Raw genomic sequence first — 26,271 nt, forward strand, 5'->3', positions numbered from 1 at the left:
GTGTGCAGCAACAAAGACCCAACGCAGCAAAAATTAATTAATTAATTAATTTAAAAAAAAATAGAAATCCCTAATATGTTGAGCTAGGTACATAAAGAGAATGTAAAAAATTCAATTTTCAAATTTTTATTGATCACTCACACCCTAATGTCAAACACTGTCAGGTATTAGGAGTTGCCCACTGTGGTGGTTTTAAAACATGACCACAATTCTCTGACACTTCTCCCATGGAGCAGAGTACATGCCCACTCCCTTGAACCTGGGCAGACCTCTGAGACTGCTTCAACAAACAAAATGCAACAGAAGTGAACCTGTATGACTTCCAAGGCTCCAAGAGAAGAGACCATGCCACTGTGCCTGTTTCTCTTGGGATACTTGCTCTGGGAGCCTTCATGTAGTAAGTCCAGCTACACAATGGCCCACAGAGGAAGAGAAACATCCTAGGAGCCTTATCCACTGAAGGCCCCCACTTTAGCCTTTCAGATGGCACCAGACTAAGGGCATAGCTGAGGCACCATACCAACTCTAGAATGCCTATTTGGGCTTCTTGCTGCATGAGAAAAAGAAACCCCCTTTGTGTGTGAATTTTCTTTACTTTTAAATGGGCACATTTGTTACTGATACAGGGATTTAAAGGTAACAGAGCCTTTGTCTATGTTAACAGGAAAAATGATTAAGACTAGTTTATAAGTAATACTGATCAAAGTATCAGTAATCTCTCTAAAATAAGAGTATAATACACAACAGTGAAAAACAATAAATGACCCCAGGATTTCATATGTTAAAATATTCAACAATAGGCTGATTAGAATTTACAGAATACCTACTTTGTCTTTAGCACTATACCATATGCTCTAAAAAATATCAAAGAGTAAGAAAATGTACGATCAAAGTACTGGCTAGGATTAGACAATCTCTCCCTTAACAGTAACATCTCTTGGTTTAGCTCCTTCAATTACTTACACCATACTACACATCACTTTAATCAATTCTCTCTCTTAAGAATATGACTAAATTAGTGAAGAAAATAGGAGTGCTGAATTTAGAATGGTGTGCATAAAAAGAACTTGAGGGTACGAATTACTATTTCAAATGACAGAAACATGGGGCGTTCACTGATGAACAAAAATTTGACAGCAATTTTTGCAACTAATGAGATAAAATAAACATTTCGTTATCAACAGTATGATCAACAAAAAAAAATGCTTTTTGCAGAGCAGCTATAATGTGCCAGGCACCTACCTAAGCACCTGACACACATAAACACATTTATTCTTCATAATAACCCCAATAGATACATACCATAACAGTCCCATTGTTTAGATGAGAAAAACCAAGGCTTAAGAAGATACAAAATGCACCAATGTTTATACAGCTAATAAAAGAGCAGGACAGAGCTGATGAGCCGAGTTGGAATTTAAATAGTAACCTCTCAGGTGACTTACACTTCAGTCACTCGCCACTACTGCAAGTTAATCTTACTGACAAATATTTAACAGTTAAATCAATATTATCTTTACAAGAGAGGAACTAAAATCAAAGAGAAAAGAGAAACTTAAAAATCTTAATCCCTGTGGCTCTTCTACAAAGGAATTCCAAACACTACAGTTAATAAATAAATTCTAAATCACATAGCAACCACTTGTATGATTAATAGTAATTTTCCTAGCAGAATTCTCAGATTCATTTATCAAAGAACCTTAATATGTTATGACAGGTTTTTTCCAATATTCAAATGTATTTCTGGAACGGAGAAAAACATAAATCTTAAAGAAAATACTACTTACCTATTTTATTTTGTAGCCTATAAGATTTTTACCTTTGCTTTTAGGGTGGACAAAAATCATGCAAAGTCTAAACTTCTAGTATCGGCTGTGTGCCACAAAGATAAGAATTAATTTCTATTAAATAGTCATTTCATTTCCATACATTTCATTCCAGTAAAGTTCTTTCAAATAAATACACAAAAAACTGAGCTTACCTTTTCCCTATAAATATCCTAAATCTCACTAAATCTAATACTCAGCTAGTCATCTCACTTTCACATCTTCTTTCAAAAACAAATGATAAATCCTTTGTTTACTATAATCCTATAAGTATTTACAATTCACTTGCTGTATTTACTGGACATCTGTAACTTACTGCAAGAGACCACAGGAAAAAAAAAAATTAATATGATCCCTACCTTTCCAAAACCTAAACCTGTTTCTTTCACATGTGTATGTGTTTAAAATACTGGAAATCACAAAGCTTTAGGAATAGCAAACCACTAGGAATTACATGAGAGCATTTCTCATTTTTACAACTGTTTTAAATTTATTGTACTAAAGTGTAGAACTGCACTGCCTACCTGCATCAGCTCTGGGCCGCTGGCCAGGTGTCTTCCCGAATGGGGTCTTCATTCATCTGTATTTAAGCGAGCAGCAGAGCTGCTGGACTAGGGTGAAAATTCAGTGTGCTCCAATGTGAAACTTTTCACAGAATTTCAATGTTCTTGTTAATCCATCATCCCAAGCGCCTTTTTTTTTTATAAGTTCAGCAAAAATACGTGAAATCCTAAGTACTCTGTAAGACAGTGAAATAATAGTTCATTCATTACTAGAGCATCACAAAAGCAAACTACTCCGAGTAAGCCATCAAACATGACAAATTTTAAACGTAACATCAGCTAAAATACACTTTGCCGGGAAGCAATTAACTTTATTTCCTCAGCACTCAGTGCCAAGGACAACACGGAGGAGCAGGAGAAAAGGAGGTACTAGACCCCTCAACAAGGAAAAGTGCAGTTCCTCACGGGTCAACTGAACATAATACAGCATCTGGCTTCCCCCATTGTATCCCAACCCATTTTGCTGGCAGCCAATCCATTTTGCTGGCAGAAGTCAGAAAAGGGTAGACACTGGCATGTCAGAAAAGATTTAGACTGGCAGGGCCCATATTCTTGATGGGACACAAAAAGACCCAGCAAGGCACTGGAGCGGGCAACAGAGGTGCGGCAGGTGCATGGTGGAACAACAGCTGGAGGGTGAGGCAACACTGGAAGCTACTTCAAGTCTGAGCCACAGCTAGAGGTGTGGTCAGTAAACCAGCAGCCTTGGGCAAAAGAAGGGATTGCGGCCAATAAGACTTCGCAGTTCCCTTTCTGCTCCCAAGCTTCGGGAAACCAGAGCGGAAGATGCAATAACTCTGGAGGAGCCTCAAAGAAATTTCCATACCCATGCAAAAAAGTTAAGTCAGTTTATCATTTAAATGAAATTTGGGTCCAGTTTACAGTCCACGAAGTAAAACATATATGGAAACGTATTCTCGTAAAACACAAAAATATCCACCACACATATCACTGAACCACATGACTACGTTCAGTTCTCGTTATTAGTCATCATGTCTACGTCGTACAGCCATGCATTCACAGGCTTAAGAATTGAAGGGAATGCATTTTCTAGAGACTAAAATTCAACAAAATAGTTAAAATAATTAAAAAGCCTAAATAACAAGGGAGAGAGGAATCATTTCAACTGGTAAAAATTCTTAACTATATAAAACTTCAAGGGAAATTTAAAAACAAATGGCTTTTATAATTCATTTAATGAATATTCAGAATGCCTACTGTTTGAAGCTTAGGTAGGAGGAGAGAGACAGTACACAAATAAGTAAGGAAAAGAGACAGTATTTCAAGTGGCAATAAGTTATACAGGCATGCCTCAGAGATATTGAGGGTTCAGTTCCAGACCACCACAATAAAGCAAATATTGCAATAAAGTGAGTCACACTAATTTTTCGGTTTCCAATGCATATAAAAGTTATGTTCATATTATACTGTAGTCTATTAAGTTTGCAGTAGCATTATACCTGAAGAAAACTATGTACATACCTTGATTTAGAAATACTTTATTGCTAAAGATGCTAACCATCATCTGCCAATGCCAGGTTGCCACAAACCTTCAATAAAACAAGGTATGCCTGTACAGAAAAAACATGGAAGCAGCACCTTTTCTGAAGGTGACTTTTCCCATGCAAGGTTCATGTGCTCTTCCTAGGAGCTACAACCAGCCTGCCTCCCCACCCACTGAGCTAAGGAAACGAAGTCTAGGCTGTCATGACAACAAAGTCTAGGCTGTCATGACAACAAAGAAGTACACTCGTCTTTCCCAAGGCCACCCAACAGACATGTAAGCCTCGCATCAGTCTACCTCTTTCAGCACCAGAAATCTCAGCTTCCCCATTCAATTCTTCCAACTCTGATGTTATCTTTCCCTACTAGAACCCTACAGCCCTCTTCCCCCATCTGCCCAAACCTCTCTGCTGCCTTCTGAAAGGCAGTCTGTCTGTAGCAAAAGTCTATCTAGGGTCCCCTCCATCCAGCAGCTCTCTCCAAAGTGGTTGTCTGTGTTCCTCAAACAACCTTACTTACACAATTTCTCCTACCCCAACACCCCAACGTGGAGGCAAGTGCCATAGCACTAGTAATAACAGGCCCCCCTTTTCGTTGCAGTCATCTACCTATTAATCCTCTAGTCATCTGCACACACTCTTGAAGATCTTGTTTTCCATCACATTCTTGGCAACATATGATCCTTTGAACAACGTGCCCCCTTGGTTCTCTGACATCCTCACTTCAAACTACCTACCCAACTCCAGCCAACTATCTCCACAGCCACAACCTCAACCTTCTCGTCACCAATGACTACAATACCTCTGGAATCTTTGTTTCAAGCATCTCACACTCAAAACCACCTCTGATCATTCCACTTTTCCTACACCAGCAGTCCCACTCCAACAAGTCTGATGCAACCACTACCTCCAAACTACAGCTTGACCTTTATCTTCCTTGGGGACTAACTTCCCTCATTACTCAGCTTAGATTCCACAGATGGTCAACCACTATAGTGACTCCCTTGCTTTTCTCTTCCTGTCACTTTCTGGCAAAACCCTAACCCAACTCCTTACCTACTGCACCCACAATTTCAGCCATTAAATGGGGCTGAAAAACTTCAACTTTATAATCTCATATCTCAAGTGGGCATTTGACAATACCAAGCCCACCCTCAGCAGATATGGTGCCTTTCTGCTAGTTAGACAGAAGCAAACAAAAGAGAACTACTCATCTTCCCACCACCAAATTCACCAGCTGGTTGGTAGCCTCTGCTACTATAATAACAGATAAACTGTGTTTAAATTCAACCCTTTCATATGTTTTATCAATCCCATCTCTATCTTCTCTATCAATTTCTGTTCTCATCAGTATACAATAAATAATGCAGTATTTCCCAATTTTAAAAACATCCCATGACTCTGTTCCTTTTCTCTGACACTCTTTACAAAGCTGCTTCAAAGACTGAAGAATATTTTAATCTACACAAGTATCAATGTTTCTTAACTTAATAAATCAACTTGGTTCTATAACATGAAAATTTTAGCTTACTGATGGTCTAAAGAGTATGCACCCTTCTCACTAGCAGATTTAAGCTTACCTTGGTATGATTTTCTACTGCTTACCACTTCATTAAAATTTTCAGGTTGAACTTGTTATAATACTTGTAAAAAGTATAAAACACAGATTGAAAAAAAGTTGCAGAAAGGAAGGATATAGGAGCTTTCTGAATAATATAAGAAAACAAAATTCCAGATAAAAGTCCTTCCCCATTTTTGAGTTGCAATTACTATTCCAACTGCTTAATCTTATCTTAAACCCTGAGACAGCACAATCTCATTTCTAAGATAGCAGAAGTTATAATTTTTTTCAAATATTACACAAAATGTTGTCAAATGGAGCTTAAATTGAAGCCAATAAAAAAGATAGTTCTGTATTCAGGACTAAACCCAACAGATTGCTAACACCATTCAGTGAAAGGCTGTTAAAGAATAATGTTGCACAGTACCAAAGAATCACCCCAAATTACCTGTTGATTATAAATGCTTCTTGACAATGGAGGGATCAAACAATTCAACACCACTAATTGTGAGCCAACCACACTTTAGAGGCTTCCAGATGTGATGTGATGCAAAGTACATCGTATCATTATAAAACATTCTTGCCAAAAATGCTTTATCTAAATCTACTTGAGCCTCTAGATCTAATTCCCAGTTTTTAAGAAATACAGGTGATACAAGAGAATGTGAGAAGTTTCTACAAGACAAATGGAATATACTCTTTAAAAAGTCAATGTCATAAGAAAAAAAGGTAGACATACTGCTCTAGATTAAAAGAGACTAAAAGCAGACAGCAAGCAATCCCTGAATGAATGGTTTGGAGGGGAAAAAGCTATAGAAGAAATTGAAGTCTGGGGAAATTAAATAGGGTCTATATAGTAGATGACACATTATGAAATTATCATTAACCTTTAAAAGCACAATAATGGGGGCTTCCCTGGTGGCGCAGTGGTTGAGAATCTGCCTGCCAATGCAGGGGACACGGGTTCGAGCCCTGGTCTGGGAAGATCCCACATGCTGCGGAGCAACTAGGCCCGTGAGCCACAACTACTGAGCCTGCGCATCTGGAGCCTGTGCTCCGCAACAAGAGAGGCCGCGATAGTGACAGGCCCGCGCACCGCGATGAAGAGTGGCCCCCACTTGCCGCAACTAGAGAGAGCCCTCCCACAGAGGCGAAGACCCAACACAGCCATAAATAAATAATTAAATAAATAATTAATTAAAAAAAAAAAAAGCACAATAATGACACTGTAGTTATACATGAGAATATATTTATTCTTAGGAAATACATGCTTAAATTTCTACAGGTAGGCTGAATTAATGTCTGCAAGTGAATTTCAAATAGTTCACGGAAAGAAAGTGATACATACACAAACAATAAAATGAAAATGACAAAATATTAATTTTTGAATCTATACAAAGAACATACTAATGTTATTCTCTGAACTTTTATTTCAATTTAAAATTTTTCATAAAGAAAGTTGGGGAAAAGAAGATCCTGGATTTATTTCCCTTTGCTATAAGTCCATCTGTATTAAATATAATTAACTATCCAAGCATGCAATTTGGCTAAACAGTCTTTAAAACATGTCATGAATTTAGTTTTGAAACTCAAAATATTTCTGTAACCATCTCAAAGGGGATCACAAGATTCTCACAATTTCACAAACAAGTGTCCCCAAGCACATGCTGTGTGTCACACACTGCTATACATGCATCAACTCAGACTCTACACAACCACCATAAGGCATACACTATACCTGTTCCATTTTGGAAATTAAAACCCTACGGCATCGGGACTCCCCTGGTGGCGCAGTGGTTAAGAATCCACCTGCCAATGAAGGGGACACGGGTTCGAGCCCTGGTCCGGGAAGATCCCACATACCGTGGAGCAACTAAGCCCGTGAGCTACAACTAATGAGCCTGCACTCTAGAGCCCGCGAACCACAACTACTGAGCCCGTGTACCACAACTGCTGAAGCCCACGCACCCAGAGCCCGTGCTCCGTAACAAGAGAAGCTACCACAACGAGAAGCCCGCACACCACAACGAAGAGTAGCCCTGGCTCACCGCAACTAGAGAAAGCCCATGTGCAGCAATGAAGACCCAACGCAGCCAAATATAAATAAATTTATATATAAAAAAAACCCCTACAGCACCTTTGTTATACAGCAGAAACTAACACAACATTGTGAAGCAATTATACTCCAATAAAGATGTTAAAAAAATAAATAATAAAAAATAAAAACCTACTGCACCGAAATTAAAACGCACGTGGGCATATAGACTTACAAGTAGCATAGCTGAGATAAATTTCTTATTTTAAAAATAAACACAGGGACTTCCCTGGTGGTCCAGTGGTTAAAACTCTGTGGTTCCACTGCAGGGGGCATGGGTTCGATCCCTGGTAGGGGAACTAAGATCCCACATGCATGCCGCAACTAAGACCTGGAGCAGCCTAAATAAATAAATAAATAAATATTAAAAAAAAAAAAGTTACATATCAAAATATTTGCTGCCAGCTGCTATCACCAAACAGTGTTATTTATAAAAAGAAAATAAATTTCTAAAACTGCTTAAGCAGAAGTGCCATGTTCCAAAGAAGTCTCAACACTAGTGGAGAAGTACAAACGGCTAAACACATCAAGTGTTAAGCTGAAGTTTGGGCTGCCAACAAGTGTCTTAAAGTTGTCGTCACAAAGGGTTCAAAGTGTGGGGAGGAATGTATGCTATCACAAATATTTATGTGAAAAACGACATACGGCTAAAATCTGAAAAGGACCTGAATATTAAACAAGAAATAATTTTTTTAATTTCTTAATTATGATATTGTAGTTACAAAGAAAAAAATCCTCATTTTTAAAAGTATCATGATGTCTGCAATTTACTGCAACTTTCAAATGGCTTAACAAAAAATGTGAGTATAACAAAACGTCAGCAAATGAATCTCAATGGAAAACATACAGGTATAACTCAGCTATAGGTTTAACTTTTCAATGTATAGCAAGTTTCATTTAAAAAGTTTGGGGAAAACAACAGCAGAGAGAGAAGAACAGCAAAATTTGGAATTGGTGGCAACAACACAGATTTACTGTAGGTACTCAAAAGTCTGTAGCTTATGTCCTAAGATGTGATTTTTAAAAATAGATTAAGAAAAGGTGGTAGGGTTTCCCTGGTGGTGCAATGGTTAAGAATCTGCCTGCCAATGCAGGGGACACGGGTTCAAGCCCTCATCTGGGAAGATCCCACATGCCGCGGAGCAACTAAGCCCATGTGCCACAACTACTGAGCCTGTGCTCTGGAACCCGTGAGCCACAACTACTGGGCCCGCGTGCCACAACTACTGAAGCCCGCACGCCTAGACCCTGTGCTCCACAACAAGAGAAGCCAGTGCAACAAGAAGGCCACGTACCGCAACCAACAGCAGCCCCCACTCGCCACAACTAGAAAAAGCCTGCATGCAGCAACGAAGACCTAATGCAGCCAAAAATAAATAAATAAAATAAATTTTTAAAAAAAGTATTAAAAAAAAAAGGTGGCAAAATATTTGCAATTCCTGAATCTGGATGGTGAGTATACAAATGTTCAACTGCGTTTCAACTTTTCTATACGCTTGAAAATGTTCACAATAAAATGTTGAGAGAAAAAGGGTCAATAGTTTTAGATTATATAAATCTGGAAAGAAAAAAACATTGTATTACAACTCAGAACCTTCCTAAGTACCCAAAAGAATTCACCAGAAAGTCCAGTCACAAATGTTTCAATGGATGGCATGTAGAAACAGTGCTCCAGAGGTCTCCAGCGTAGGCTGTCCCTTTGGCTAAAACCTCAAGATTAAAACGAAGGGCTGTTTGAACACAGCATTGTTAATTACCCAGTGTTTGGCTATAGTACATACCAAGTGTATATCTGAAGGCCTTCAGGGCCCCAAACTCTCATATCAATATAAACAAAATTATTAAACAGCCTAAATCACGAGACATCTAACCACCAAGTTCTAATATAGGAGCTCTTAAGGATGGACAAAATTCACAAGTATCATGAATTTGGATGAGGGAAAAATTCTATCTTCATTTTCCTAACTTTCACCTGAATTATATAGCAAGCACTTCCTTCCATCATGAGCGTATGAAACCACATGATTTTACCAGTATCCCTGACTTTCTCAACAATAGAAATCACAGATCTTTCCACCCCACTGCATTTATTACAGATCTCAAAACAGCTTTTAAGCTCATCAATTACTTCGTTTTTTTTTTTTTTTTTTGGCTGCATTGGGTCTTTGTGGCTGCATGTGGGCTTTTCTCTGGTTGCGGCAAGCGGGGGCTACTCTTCCTTGAGGTGTGCGGGCTTCTCATTGCGGTGGCTTCTCTTATTGTGGAGCACGGGCTCTAGGCGCGCGGGCTTCAGTAGTTGTGGCTCGTGGGCTCTAGAGCGCAGGCTCAGTAGTTGTGGCGCACAGGCTTAGTTGCTCCACGGTATGTGGGATCTTCCCAGACCAGGGATTGAACCCGTGTCCCCTGCATTGGCAGGTGGATTCTTAACCACTGCGCCACCAGGGAAGCCCTCATCAACTACTTCTAAATTAAGTTATGAGGCCTGCCACAGAACAAGACATGACCGGAGTGGATCAGCCATCAGGGCATTAGTCATCAAACTGTTTGACAACAGAATTGGTGACTGTTGTAAAACAAAGAGTTTGGCTGGACCTTGCCCCCCCCACCCCGTTCCTGGGAAGTACCTTCTAAATCATTGGAATGTCCTAAATGACAGGAGTGTTTGTGATTTATGGTGGGCCCCTAGATAGTTTGTGCTAACAAGATGACTCAGAATGGGGCTGGCCACACCAAAAAGACCAACCACGGGATTAGAGGATTGGAGCTTTGAATCCCCTGATAGCAGCCCAACTTTCAGGGAGGGAAGCTAAAGACTGAGCTCAACCTCATGGCCAATGATTCAATCAGCCATGCTCACATAACGAAACCCCAATAAACACTCTGGACATAGAAGCTGGAGAGAGCTTCCCTGGTCAACAATACTCTAACTCCATGCACCATTACATATCCATGTGCAGGTCAGTGATACTCCTGACTCCACAGAAGAAAACTAGAAGATTCCCATTCAAACCCTTCCAGACCTTGTCCTGTGTGCTTCTTCTTTTGGATGGTCATGGATTTGGATCCTTTTCTGCTATAATGAAACTGTATCATAAGTATAGCATTTTCCTGAGTTCTGTGAGTTGTTCTAGTAAATTATCAAACCTGAGAAGGTCATGAGGACCCCCGAATTCGTAGCCAGGTGGTCAGAAATGTGGGTGGCCTGTGGACCACCAAGTCTATTGTTGGTGTCTGTAGTAAGGGCAGTTTTATGGAGGACAGTGGTTCGGCCTATAAAGTCTGACCTCACTCTGGGTAGCTAGTGTGTCAGGATTACACTGCTGTGACACACGGATCTACTATGCTCTCTTGTATTCCCTATCATCAATTATTTGTTGATCAATATGTGAAAGGAGATAAAAGACCACCTCAATTTACTTTTTGATAAACATCAAGAGCTGTCACTTTAGTACCTTAAAATATGAAATTGTTTCTGTATGTCTTATCTGTCACTTAACATATTAACAAAAAAAGCCATACTACTAAATTAACATTGTTTTCATATTTTAATAACTATTTAAATATAACATTTCTTCTTTGCTCCCTTGTATTTTATTCACTGTATTCAGAAACATTCTGAGAAAGTATCCATAGGTTTCACCAGACTGAGAAAACGTCCGTGGCACAACCCCCCCTGCCTAAAACCACTGGCAAAAAGCAACCCTGAATCTTTGATGTGTCTTTAAAGGCCACCTGCAGGAATCAATGTAAAGAATGGACAATCCTGGTAGTGATGGACTGGTAATTTAGACCTCTCTCCTGAAAGCTAGAATATCAAAATAAAATCTAAAAGAACACCCTTAACAAAAACTATTGGGAAGCAGGGTTTCTTATAGAAAAGGTTAATTCCAGGTGAGGGGGAGGAAATATATGAAGAGCCTGGAACATCTTGCCATACCAGAAGCCAGGAAGCTATCAAGGTCAGGAAGATCACTGGAATGGTGTCACAGAGACAAAGAGGGATCTTTTACACTATTTTCTTGACTATTGTACAGTTCACTCTCCGTATCTGTGGGTTCCACGTCAACAGATTCAACCTACCTCAGATCAAAAATATTCAGGGGAAAAAAAATTCCAGAAAGTTCCTGAAAGCACTGGCAACTATTTACACAGCTTGTACATTGCATTTACAACCATTTATGCAATATTTATGTTGTATTAGATATTATAAATAATTTAGAAATGACAAATTATATGGGAGGATGTGCATAGCTTACATGCAAAAAACTACGTCATTTTATGTAAAGGACTTGATTTTGGTAACCATGGATTTTGGTATCCTCTGGGGATACTAGAACCAATCCCCCGCAGATATCGAGGAACGACTGTATATGACTGAAAACTTCCGTAACAAAAACTTGAACACACACAGTGACACATACACTAACCATATGCTTGAAGGCATCAAAGAACTTGAAGATAGCAGTGCTTCCAGAGGCAGGACCTAGAGTGGTAGGTAAACCCCACACATGCAACCACTTTTCTCCCTGAGAGTAACTGCCAAGTGTTAAGGGGCAGCTAAAGGCTAACAACTGTGCAAGGTGAGGGGCCAAAGACCAGAACCCAGGGACTACCAAAGGAAGGAGGGGGCTGGTGAACCCACGTCTCTATGAAATGGAATCCTGAATTGCTCTTTGGAGCTGGGGGAATGGTAAGAAGTCCAGCCGCAACTCCTCTTTACCCTAAAACTTAGCAGAGGTGATCCCAAGCTGCCAGCTCCCTCAGACGTCTGGCAGAGCAAGCATAAATCCTCTCTAGGAATATCATCCTGACCCCAAATTATCTCAAACGATTTAAAAAATGTAATCTACTACATGTGCAACCATACAAGTTAGCCCAGAAAGAGACAAAATAAAAACTAGCAGAAACGACAGATAAACAACAAAAAAAAGCAGACCCATTGGGCTACCAGGTGTTGCAGTTACAAAATCATGCTTTAAAGTAAGCTACGGGAAGAAGATCACAGGAATAAATCAAATTATTAAATGAAAAATAAAATAGCTGTGACTATTATGTTCAGAGATAGAAAAATAAGATATAAAACTTTGGTAGAAAACTATCACAGAACCAGATTTTCCAGAAGTGAAAAAATACAATAAACTCAATGGATAGATTATCAATAGGCTGGTCTCGTTAAAAATTAGTGAACAAAGAGAGATCAGAAGAAATACCCAGGACGAAGCATGCAAAGGGTAAGAGACTGGGAAGGCCTCACATGCATTTAAATGGAGTGGAGGGTAGGGGGGACAGGGCAGCAGAAATACTTTAAAAGATAATGCCTACCAACTTCTCAAAAGAATAAAAAACATTACCACAGATTCAGTAAGACCTATAAACACAAAATATAAATTAAAAAAATATATACCTAGACACATCATAAAAACTGTTGAAAACCAAAGACCAAAAAAAAAAAAAAAAAACAAAATAAAAACCCATAAAAGCCTTAAGTAAAAAAGATAGATTCCATCCATGACAGCAAATATTAAACTGACAGTTTACTTAAGAAAAAAAATGAAAGCTGAAAATCTAATTTAATAACTTCTTTCAACACCTTAGAAGAAAACTGACAAGTTAGAACTCTATACATATCAAAAATATCCTTCAAAAGGGAAAATCAATTTGAGATATTTTTAGACTAACACATACTCAAAGAATTCACTATTAGGAGTCACACAACAGGGGAGAAATAAAGAGTGTTCTTCAGGCAGAAGGAAAATGGAATTGGATTGGACTGGAATTACAACAAGGAACGAAGAGCAATGAAAAGGGTAAATCCAAATGGCTACTACTGTACAAATTAATAATGTCCTAAGACAAAATATACACAGAATTAAAATAGCACAAACTGTGCTACGTAAGTGAAACTAAAATAAATGGAGTTTAAGTGTCCAGGAAGAGGGGGAAACAACCAAATATTAGATTTTGACAAGTCAAAGATGCATGTTTTAAGTAACCTCGAGGTTAGCAGAGGTAAAAAAAAAAAGGCATCCAAGGAAAGCCAAGAAAGGAGTAAAAGACACATAAAACAGGTACAATAAACAGAAAGCACTTATTAAGACAACATACTTAAACCCAACTATGTCAACAGTTGGGTTGAATTTAAATATCAATAGACTAAACACTCCAATTATAAGAAATATTGTCAGACTAGATTTGTTAAATCCCAGTTATATACTGCTGACAACAGAAACGTCCAAAACATAGTACAAAGACTGAAAGTACAAGGTTAAAAAAAAAGATATACACTGCGCCTACTAATCAGAGAAAAGATAATGCAACTACATTAATATTAAGCTAATCAACCTTTACCTCTAATAATACTTTTGCCTTAAGGAAAGACAATTATTTTAAAAGACTCAACCGGTAAAGAACATACACAATGCTAAACCTTGTATGCACCTAGTAACATAGCCACAAAATAGATAAAGCAAAAATTATCTCAAGTAAGAAAAAACAGAGAAATGCAAAATATGAGTATTAATACATTTCTCTTGGTAACCAATACAACCAGCAAACGAAAAGGAAAAAAGTAAGAATGTAGAAGAATTTAACACAATTAACCAAGTTGAACTAACAAATATAGAACACTGCATCCAACAAAGACAGAAGCACATTCTTTCCAAGCACACACAGGACATTTACAAAAAGTGATCGTATGTTGGACCATAAAGCAAGCTTCAAAAAATTTCATAAGCTTTTATATAGTATTATGACCACAATGAAATGAAGACAGAAATCAGAAAAAAACAAATACAGCACAGAAGATTCTTTGAGCAGTGAAACTATTCTGTATGACACTATAATGTCGGATACATACTATAAATGTCAAAACCCACAGAATATAGAACACCAAGAGTGAACCCTATGTGAACTATGGACTTTGGATGATAATCATGTGTCAATGTAGGTTCACCCATTCTAACAAATGTACAATCTGGTGCAGGATGCTGCTAATGGGGGAGGCTGTGCTTGTGTGGGATCAGGGGGTACAGGGGAACTCTGTACTTTCTACTCAGTTTTGCTGTGAACCTAAAGCTGCTCTTAAAAATAAAGTGTATTTAAAACAACAAAAAAAAGTTTATCTGACAAGATAGGTTAATGAGTATGCTATGGTTACAAACCACCCTAGAAATCTTAGCTGCTTAAGATGAAAAAAATTCCCACTCCCCACCCATTCCCTCCCCCTCTTTTCTCCACCCTTGCCCTCTCCCCAACCCTCTGCTCTCTGTTTGCTCTACACCAGCGGTCCCCAATCTTTTTGGCACCAGGGACCAGTTTCGTGGAAGACAATTTTTCCATGGACAGGGGTGGGGGGGGGGGGGAAGGCTCAGGTGGTAATGCAAGTGATGGGGAGCAGCAGATGAAGCTTCGCTCACTCGCCTCCTGCTGTGCAGCCCGGTTCCTAACAGGCCAGGGACTGGCAGCAGTCCATGGCCCGGGGGTTGGGGACCCCTGCTCTAGACACAAAAAGACCTGCACTGCCAGAAGCTCCATTTGGAAACATGATCACTGGCAGGAGGAAAGGAATGTGGCATATCTCACCACTGCTCTTAAAGTCTGTGTGACAAGTCTCTTCAGTTCACACTTCACTGGCCAAGACAAATCACATGACCACACCTAACTTAGGAGGCAAGAACTAAAGCAAGATACTGGCACACACTCAATGAAATGATTTAAATTTTAAAAGACCACTGGCGAGGACGTGGAGTCACAAGAATGCGTTCACTGTAGCCCAGCGGTCCCCAACCTTTTTGGCAGTTTCACAGAAGAGAATTTATTGGGGGGGGGGGCCGTTCAGTCGGTAACGTGAGCGATGGGGAGTGGCAGATGAAGCTTCGCTCACTCGCCTGACGCTCACCTCCTGCTGTGCGGCCTGGTTCCTAACAGGCCACAGACGGGTACCTGTCCGCAGCCTGGGGGTTGGGGACCCCTGCTGTAGCTGGAATAGAAACTGATAGGTATATCCACGCTGGAAGTTTGGCATTATCTACTAAGACCGGACATAGGCATAATATATGACCGAACAATTCTACTCCTAAGTCTACCCAACAAAAAAGCATACAAGAAACATGCACCTGAATGTTCACAGCATGTCTGCTCACATGAGCCCTGTGACAGTCATGGAAATGAGCCCGTTGGATCACCTAACATGGGGAGCTGTTCTGTTCTGAATCCATCATCACCATTCCCCCAGCCCAACACTTCCCACAGGCTGTTCTAGCCAATGACTCGCCATATGCAGGATGCTAAAGCATGTCCATTCCTGCAAGACAAGGAACTCCTCTGACCCCAACTTTCGCTGGAGGACATGTCACTGGCCTTGCTTAAACTTTCTTAGAACTGCACTGAAGTCCGAAGACTTATCGTACCAAACGTTCCCTCCAACCTCTTCCTCCTCTACATACATCAGTCCTGCAAAGCGCTGTTGGCTTTCTCACAAGTATTTCTCCCAATACAGCAAAATCTAATCCCAACTTGTTGTCTTCTTGTCCTTGGGGGACCTCAACAGGCTCAAACTGGGAACAACCCAATATTTATCAACAGGAGAATGAACTACTACCATGGATAATACATGAATAAATCATTACATGAATAAACAAACTACAACTATACATGACCGAGTGAGTGAAATTAATGACAAAACGAGTAGAGTTCCACAGTTGGTATGTCACAAACCATGGATCTGTAACTACTTCTGTACTCTCAGTACATTTCACCAAAAAAAAAAAAGAAAAAAAGAAAAATCAAAACGGCAAGACTCTGAAAAGTCAACTATCCTTAAACCAAAGGGGAATTTGCTACTTACTATTAACTCAGATTAAGAAGCTATCTACATGCACTAATATGTATAAAATAATAAGAACCTGCTGTATAAAAAATAAAATTCAAAAATTCAAAAAAAATAAATTAAAAAAAAAAAAGAAGCTGTATGCAGCCGGACTGTTTACATGGAGCCCTCCTCCCCCTTCCTTCATCATTCTCACATCCCTCAGAGGTAACCACTGTTTAAAGATTGCTGTGAATCTAATGACATATGCAAATTCTTAAAGCATAGTAAGTATAGACACACAAACATCTTAAAACACATACATGCACACACACACTAAGTTGTACAACTTGCTTCTCTTACTAAACATTACATTTTCCATGCAACATAGGAAATCTTTTCCTCTTATTTTTATTTCCCTCTTATTTTTAATAGTGACAGAACATTCCAGTGTATGGATACAAAGATCACTTACTTTACTGTTAACTTCAATATTAGACAGATGTTTCTAATTTTTCACTACCACAAACACCACTATAATGAAAAATCTTACACATAACAGGTTTGTACATTTGTGCAAATACATCTATACCATAAATTCCTAGCAGTGGAATTGCTAGGCCAAACAGAGTACAGACATTTTATATTGTTTCAATGACGCCACCCTCCAAAAAGATTCCACCAAATTATAGGCCCACAAGTCATATAAATTATACATTTAAAGGCTAATGTATTTTAGATGAACCCTACTTTACGGACTAAAACTTGTGGTGAAGAGTAATTATGAACGGAAAGTACATAAAATTTCTTTTATCTTTTACTGAGTCAATTTAAGGAAAAACTTCATAGGGTTACACAAAAATACCAGAGTAACCAAAAAATTACCAGTAGTTATAACCCAGAGATTGATTCTAAATAAAAAAGACCATTTAATAGACCTGACAACCCAGGATCCAACTGTCACCACAGCATTTACAGATTCCAGTTCAGTGTCAGCAGTTCCCACCGTGACTTCTGATCTACAGAGAAGAGTGACCAGAGTTCTCAAGGGTACTGGGGCTTATCGTACCAAACGTTCAGATGTCTTGCAGATGTCTTATGGCTGTGGGATAAGGCTTGAGTTATGAACCTTCCCAGGAAGGGTAAGTCTTTCATGACAAATCCACTCCAACAGTCCAATCTCCCTAAGCTTTTGGATACCTTCCTCTACAGTATACCAAGGTAGTTCTGACATCTCAACTCCACTTAGTACAGGCCACCCTTTGGTTTGTTTCAGGCAATCAACCAAGCAGAGCCCTTTCTAAGCCCTCAAGCTATAACACTGAATCCAGAATCTCTCCTTATGGGTCCACATCAATAAATTTGGCCTAACCCAACTTTACATTCCCTTTACCTTCAACTCACACCCTTAACATCCATTCCCATAAATATTCCCCAGGTTCCTATTTCTCTCATGGCAAACTAGACAATCTTTTGGAGGATAGGCCTACCTCTTCATGGGTCACAATTTGCACCTCACCCTTTGGGGCCTCCTGGGATGATCCTAGGGGAAGCCAAACATAGGTTTTTCAGGCAAAGGGAGATTAAGTTCAGGCAAGAGGTGGAAAGGCTGCTTCTACTGGGAAAGATAGCCCAGCAGAATTTAGGTGTTCAAGGTCTCCAACTAAATCAGAATCTGACCATATGCCTCTAATCCAATTTTCAGGATCCCATTCCTTACCAACCAATGTTTTCACTTACAAATGGGGAATTCAATTTGCAGGTTTAGGGCAGTCGTAGAAACTTTCAGGTCCCTCATGTGGAACCTGACCTGGTAATTTAAAACACTGAACTCATCGTTTTGCTTTGCAACGTTTTCACTTGGCTAGGCTAAATCGCATTCCCCAAGATTTCCACTCCCATTTGTTTCTACATTGGGCGGGCCACAAGAGAGACTACTGTGCAGCAGGCGGAGGGAGCAAGTGAAGGGGCACACATCTGGTAGGACATCTGCAGCCTGCACCCACTGAACTCCCCATTTGCTTCAATGATGCGAGGCTGCAACAACTACTCTACCTTCCCCCAGGCTCCCTGAGAGTCTCTGCCTCCTGGGCCAAGTGTGTGTGGTTACCTCCATGACAAAGGGCCAGCTCTTTCAGGATACCCACACAACCAAGGTCAGAGGCAACAGAACTGACACAGCTTTCCATCTGTCTTGCTGTGGCTTCCAGTCTGGGTTCTCCCCCACTGTACACCCACCTTCCTTTCTCAAATGCCTGTCCTATGGACTGCAAACTCCAGCATCAGGCACACAGACAACAGCCTTATCAACGAGCTGCGTCGTCAGCTCCTACACTGTGTTAACTGAGATCCCTGAATAAGACTGTCTGACAGACCCCTGTGCAGCAGACCACACATTTAACCACACAGCCTCAACCTGCCCTTGGACAATTCTAGCTACTGCCCAGGGGATTTGAGCACTCACAACCCAAGCACTGAACTAAGGACAAGAAAAGTAATTATGGACAAAAACAAGAAGAATCTCTGCTTTAATGAAGCTCAGCCTTTTTGAGAAAACAAAAATCCATTAAGTCATGTGAACAAATGTAACCCTGGAATTTTGATAAGCACCAGGAAGGACAACAATGTCTCTAATAGAAGAACTTGACTTCAGTAAAGTCAAGAAAACTGCTAGTTATTGTAGCAAGTGATGAATATATCGAAGTTCCCTATTCTACCTTTATTATAAAATGTGCAAACTCACACAAAACGAATTTCATAAAAAAGTGATGCCTGAGACAAGCTCTAAATGAAATTAGAAATAACTGAAACACGGACAGAAAAGCATCCCAGGAAGAGGGAAAGAACAAGTGCCACACTCCCTGGTGGCAGAGATGATGATGGGCACGGGAGATGTGAGAAGGACCTGCATGGCTGGAGCAAGAAAAGCAAAGGGAGATGTGGTACAGGTGAGGTCAAGGCCCCAAAGGATAAGAAATATGCACACCCTTAAGGCCACGTTTTGAAGTTCTGTCCTTAAAGCAACAGGAAGCCACTGAGGGTTTTACGTAAAAGGTGACATAATCAGATCTGCCTTTTTAAAAGGTAATTTCTGACACTAACAAATTACAAACATATTTACCTTTTACCCAACAATCTCACTATCTTGAAATTATACCTGCACAAATACAAAACAATATATCCACAAGGTTATTCACAGCAACGGACTATAAACAACCCAAGTGTTCATAATTAGGAAATGAACTACAAGCACAAAAGAATGGAAAAGAGTGTATACGAAGTGATCTCTAGAATATATTAAATAAAAAGGAAGAAACAACAGTGTACACAAACTTATTTTTAAGAAAGGCAGATAAAAAACATACTTGTGCTTATATTTGCAAAAATAAAACAATGGAAAAATAAACCAGAAACTAATAAAAGTGGGGCAGGAGGGGAACAGTGCAGGGATAGGAAGAAAAGGGAGAATGTGAACATACCTTTGTAATGCAGCTTTGATTCTGGAACTATATAAATGTTTTACACACTGAAAAAATACATTAAAACATTAAAGAAATCCTTAAAAAGTTAAAGATTTCATTCAAATAAACCAAACTAATGATCAAATTGGTTACAAAATCAGAGGGAAAATGTTTTCAAATGATTTTATAATTCAGAATGTCAACTGTACATCCTTGCATGGATACATTTTTAAAACAAGGAGAAGAAAACACAAACCTACAATCACTCTACTGTTATTAATGTTTTCAAACTACTATATTTATACTGTAGGATAAAGGAAAGTAACTATTGTTGCTAAGAATGCAAATTTTTAACATTAGAGAAGAAAGGATAAAAAAGTAAAAACCCTATAAAGTTAAATGTGAATTGGAAATATCAACACAAAATCAAAATTTATTATTTCCCAAGCCTATCCAATGAAAGCAAGGGCATCTCAGTAGCAGTAAGGACACACAGCACCAGATTTTGTTATCTAAATTCCACTGCCTGATAAAAAGAGCTAAAACAACTGGCTGATAGATATTGGGCAGGAAAAGCACAAAGTGAGTCTAAGACATCTTGTAACATGAGCAAGAAACAGTTCAAAGATTAATGGGGTCGCATCCAAGGGAAGAGAACTAGTTTGGAAGGACCAAGCCATGCCCAAATTAGAACAAGCTGAGGGAAAAGAATGATGACTACTTGATTAAAACACACCAAATACATAAAATTCCTTGGGTCCACAGTGATCCTGAAAGAGAGAAAGCAAAAAGAAACAACAAATCAACCCTGTACATAGGAAAAAGAACATTCTTATCCTGTGTCAGGACCTAAAACTCACACTAGGAATATTAACTTAGATATATGATTAGTTAATATACAGATAGATATACAGGTCATATATACGTGTCTGTAACTACATAGATCATCTATAAATAAATACGTGAATCATTTGCAGACAGGTCCAAAAATTAAACCTAGGTTATAAGGATATAACTATAAGCAAGCTGAACAACAAATATAAACAAACAAATATAATCTAAGTTTCAAAAGTTGTCATGCCTTCTTACTACAATCTAAAAACATCTAAAATGGTATGAAAATGCTTTATTAACCTCTTCATTTACTCTCAACATTTGGATAAAACAATATCCATGATGAATGGATCCTTCCTCCCTCTACCACCCACCCCCCCACCCCCAAAAATGTCAACACACTTAACATTCTAGGGACTCCAGACAAATTGCCCCTGCTTCAAATGACTTCATCTGCCTTCTTGAACAGGCTACACTCTGTAAACTAGAGCTCCTACACTGGCAGATTCCTCCAATGCACCTTTCATACGGTTTAATGCCTTTCAATGGCTCCCCTCACCTTTAGGATAAACACCAACCACCTTAATGTGATATGTACAATTATTTAAAATCTGGCCCCAAATTCATCCCTAGACAGACTGGCCATGACAAACTATAAGTGGTGTCAGCAGTGGTATGATCAATACCCACAGAGAACTTATGATGTCCAGGAACCCTACGAATCAGTCACACAGGAGTAACCGATAATACAGGACAAACTTTTGGTTGTAATTCAAATCCAGAATGGTCTCAAACACTCTCTTCAGGACTCTGCTCCTGCTGTCCCTCCATCTAGACTTTTTTCCTCTCCTAATCTATATTCTTAACCCTGCTGGAACATCCCCTCTTCCCAGATATCAAAAGCATCGAATTTCCTCATATGTATGGGTATCTTCCCTACCCAGCTGTAAGGTCTCTGAGAGCACATCTTTATATATTATGTCCATACACGACTTATGGCAATTTTAAGGCCATATAATAAGCACCCAGTAGATTTAATTAAAAATTTAATTGGAATTTCCCTGGTGGCGCACTGGTTAAGAATCCGCCTGCCAATGCAGGGGACACGGGTTTGAGCCCTGGTCTGGGAAGATCCCACATGGCGCGGAGCAACTAAGCCCATGTGCCACATCTACTGAACCTGCGCTCTAGAGCCTGCGAGCCACAACTACTGAGCCCGCGTGCCACAACTACTGAAGCCTGCGCACCTAGAGCCCGTGCTCCGCAACAAGAGAAGCCACTGCAATGAAAAGCCCGCGCACCGCAACGAAGAGTAGCCCCCGCTCGATGCAACTAAAGAAAGCCCACACGCAGCAACGAAGACCCAATGCAGCCAATAAATAAATAAATGTATAAAAAAAATTTAATTGAAGACGAGCACAACTAAGCAACCTGATGTTGAAAAAAAAATACTAATAACTATAGCAAAGTTCAAAAGCAGGATGGAGAAGGAAATCAACGATGACTGGCACCAGCTGCTGCACTTCAGGAACTGTACTGGGAACTCTACAAATCCATTGCATTTAACTCTCATAATAGCTTTATATGATAGGTTTCATCCCAATTTACAGTTAAGGAATAGAAAGCTTAAAAAGGCTGTGTGATGAATCATGTATGTGGCTTTGGACCAGTAAGGAGTGTGGCTGGATTTCAACCCAGGCTCTTCCGAGCTGAAGGCCATTCGATCTCCATGTCCAACTCCAGAGCTCTTATCTTTTTCACAATTGATTCCCTGCTTCCAACTTCTTTTCATTCAAGGAAAAGAGAAAGAAAACACAATTAAGCATCTAATAAATGTAAGAAAGTATTTACATGATATATATTAACTGTTCTTTCTCAGCAAACTAGAATCCTGCTAACAGCTAATTCAAAAGAAATACCCAACAGCATTATTTTTAATCTCTAAAATAATCCACAGTAATTCTTCAGGAACAACAGGTATCCTTTTTATGTGTTTCTAACATACCGGCAGAAAAAATGCTAACAATTAAGGAGTGCAGCCAGTGGAGTTTAACTGTATGCAATCAGGTAAGTCATTGGGAAGTGAGAACACTACATAATTAAATTTCTTCTAGTTAAGACCTCAAATTAATAACTCATAATTATACACTATCAGTGTGATAAGAGCCAAATCTGAGGTACTCTTTCCCATAGGATGCACAGGCACATACAAATCACATCAACCTCCCAGTCCACAATTTACGGGAGTGGTACCATTACCAGTAAGGACACCAATGACCAACATTTCACCATTACCTGGATTTCAAGAGTGTTACTAGTTATTACACTAAAAACAAAACAAGAAGGGATCTGGGGCCAAATACGGAAAACACTGCTGGTACTATTTCTCAGAGCCCTTAACCTGATAATGTGAATTGTGACCCTTGGGGAGAAGGAAAAGGACAAAGCATTGTTTCCCAAACTAAGGTAACCAAGAACCCCTTTGTTTTTCCTGTAGCATTTCTTAGCACTAGTATCACCAAGAATACCACCTTAGACACTGCTTCAGATATATATTCCAAAACTAAGTAAGTATTGTTACTGTGGTCTGAATTGGTAAATAAAGGTACTGTCAGAAACAGTACTATCAAAATTCGGGGCCCACAGAAAATCTTAAAAAAAGAATGCTAAGTCAATCATAGAGATGACTGAGGGCCTCTTTTCCTTACCCATTTCACGGCATTTTAAAGTAACCATTTTGTGGGACTTCTGGTGGTCCAGTGGGTAAGACTCCGCATTTCCAATGCAGGGGGCCCGGGTTCGATCCCTGGGTGGGGAACTAGATCCTGCACGCATGCCGCAACTAAGAGTTCGCATGCCACAAGTAAAGATCCTGTGTGTGGCAACTAAGACCCGGCACAGCCAAAATAAACAAATAAATATTAAAAAAAATAACCATTTTGCTACTCAAAAGAGTCAAAATAAAGAAATTCAATTTTATTTCTCACAAGAAACAGACATCTACTACCCATAATTTTGACAAACATATTTAGCAACTCTTACATTTAATTATCAAGTCTGATAATAAAGGTTCTGTAAACCAGTACTTACTACAATTTTTTGGTATTTGCCCATTAACCAAGGTTGGGGGGATGGGGGAGAAGCCTCCTCATTTCACTTGACCCCCATCTGAAATTTCACAGCCTCTGAAAGTTCACAACCTTTAAGAATGTTCACAAACTCAATCTGTCCTGGTATACACCCTCAAGTGTAGGTTTAGTTTTCACTTCCTAACAAAAGCTGTGTAGAAAGCAATTACTGTACTCTCCATCAATGCTTTCAGACCGCAGAGTTCCTTCCAGAAAATTCCAACAGAAGTTATATAGGAATTCGCATTTTGGTAGGTATGTCGTCTCTGGCACAAGTCACGTTATACAGTGTAATCCGTTAACACTTAAATGTATTTGGTGTTTTTTAACGTACAGCAAATCCGTATTTGCTACTTCAACATGCATGGAAAACCCTCTCCAAAACCAGGAATCCCAATCCACAAATCAGAAATAGCAAATAAACGTAAAGCAAATGCGTAAACAGATTTGGGGTGCCTATTTCGTGGCATTTATTGCTGAGGCCATCACTAAAATCGAATCCAGTAAAGTCGAGGACGCATCCGCAGTTGGAAAAATGAACAGAGCCAAACCGAAGGCACTGCGCAGTTTCCGCGCCGTGCAATTAATCTCAGCAAATGCTTGCGGAATGCGTTCAAGGTCACTCGTGATGAAAAAGAAAAGTGTGTGTGTGAGTGTGCGTGTGCAGAAACCCCGCCGTCCGCCAGTCCCGCGCAGAGCTGACCAGGGCGCGCGGACAGGCAGCCAAGGGGGCGGTGGAAATGAGGCGGGGGGTGTTACGGGGAGCCCCGAAAAACCACCTTCTCCACGAAGCCTACTGCTGCAGGACCCAGGGCAACCGCCGGGGAGGCTACGCCGTCGTAGGTACACAGCCCTGGGTGGGAGACCAGCGCCAGGCCTCAGGGGGGTCCCGAACCCGGTGAACCCCCTCCCCTTTCTGAGGTCTCGGTCCAGAGCCCCTCTCGCTCCGGGGGGCAGTCCCCATTCCCTCCCCCACCTCCTTTCCCACCCTCCAACCCGGCCCCTCCCCACGCCCCGAGGGCCCGTTCCCCTCCCCCCTTTACATCCCCTCCCACCCAACCGGGGATACAATCCCCACCCCCGCCCCAGGAGACTCGAACCCCTCCCCCTCAAGCCCCGAGGGTCCCATTCCTTCTTCCCCGCCCAGCCCGGATTATGCAACACTCACCCCGCCCCGCCCCCCGCCAGGGCCCGCCGCATCGCCCCCCCGCCCCGCCCCGCGCCCCCCGCCCCCCGCCCACTGTGTGCCGAGGCCTCCGGAACAAAGCGCGCGGGGCCGACCGGCCTGGTCGGGGGCGGCGGCCATGTTGGCGGGGGTGGCGAACAAAGGCGCGCGGTCAGAGCCCGAGGCCCCCGCCCGCGGCCCGGCCGGCAGGGGGCGCTGTGCAGGCGCCACCCGCCGCCCGGACAATGCGCCTCGGCCCGCTGCTCCCCGGGCGCCACCGTCCCTCAGCGCGCCCCGCCCGCGACCCCGTTGCGGCGCCTGCTTCCCCACGGCGCACGGACCTCACCTGCCGGCCACCTAGGCCGCCGTCGGCAGCCCGCAGGCCCTGCCGTCCCGCGCTGCGCTCCCGCCCCGGCCCAACCGAGCCAGACGGCGCCGCCCCGCCCCCGCTCCGCGGCCGCCGCCGCCCGCCCCCGGCCGCAAGGCGCACGCGCACTGCGCCCGCCGACTGCACCGGCCGAGCCGCCCGGCCCCGGCCCGACGGGCCGTACTACGCAGGCGCTGCAGTCTGTGGGCGGGGCCTAGAGGGCGGAAGGCGGGGCCCGGCGGACTTGGCTTGAGACTGCTCACCTGGTGGTGGGGCGGGACTGAGTGGGGGAGGGCCTGGAGGTGGGGCGGGGCCTGGTGGCAGAGCAGGCCTTGGCCTGGCACCACTCACCTGGCCGCCGAACAGAGCGGAGCAGGGCCTGGCGCCGGGTGGGGCCTGGCTGCGGGGAGGAGCCGGGTGCGGCTCTCACCTGGGGGCGGGCCCTGGCTGCGGGGCCAGGCTGCGCCCCAGCTGCGCGCTGGAAGAGGCGGTGTTCAGGGCCTGGAGCCCCGGGAGAGGGGCGGCGCGGTCGCACCGGAAGTCTGGCATCCTTGGAAGTTTCGTTTTCGCGCGGTGGGAGGGCTTTCATCGAATGACTGTCCCTCCTTGTCCTTGAATTTAAGCAGCAAGTCGACCTGCGTCGCGCACGCCACCCCTTTGGATAAAGCCGGATACAGTGACAAGGCCATCCACTGGCTGAGCCGTGGCCGCAGAGACAGCGTCCAGTGCCGTCCGGCTCCCCGCGCGGACACCTCCGCCGCACTGCGCCACCGCGGCACGGACCCGGGCCTCGCCCACTCACCTGCCCTACCTGGCGGGGGAGGGTGAGCTCTGCAGCGCTTGACCCTGCACTCCCTTCCCGTGCGCCGCCCCCACCACAAACTGGAGAACTCGCTCGGCTCTCCGCGCAAGTCAGGAGCCAGGCATTTACACGGTTACTCGTGAACTTGTTTGAGTTCTGTT

At 41.8% G+C, this 26,271-nt stretch overlaps 1 protein-coding gene across 1 annotated transcript in view; it reads right to left on the reverse strand.

The window, feature by feature from the left end:
- Positions 1-25,385, reverse strand: part of SPIN1 (spindlin 1) — a 65,383-nt gene extending 39,998 nt beyond the window's left edge. The window contains exons 1-2 of the mRNA XM_061200654.1: positions 25,288-25,385; positions 2,351-2,565 (exon numbers count right to left, since the gene is read on the reverse strand). Coding sequence (XP_061056637.1) covers positions 2,351-2,402 — 52 coding nt within the window. The 5' untranslated portion in view covers positions 2,403-2,565; positions 25,288-25,385. The remainder of the gene's footprint in view (positions 1-2,350; positions 2,566-25,287) is intronic.
- Positions 25,386-26,271: the final 886 nt, after the last annotated feature.

Source organism: Eubalaena glacialis, chromosome 9 (assembly GCF_028564815.1).
Source record: "Eubalaena glacialis isolate mEubGla1 chromosome 9, mEubGla1.1.hap2.+ XY, whole genome shotgun sequence".
In the NCBI taxonomy this organism is placed as follows: Eukaryota; Metazoa; Chordata; class Mammalia; order Artiodactyla; family Balaenidae; genus Eubalaena; species Eubalaena glacialis.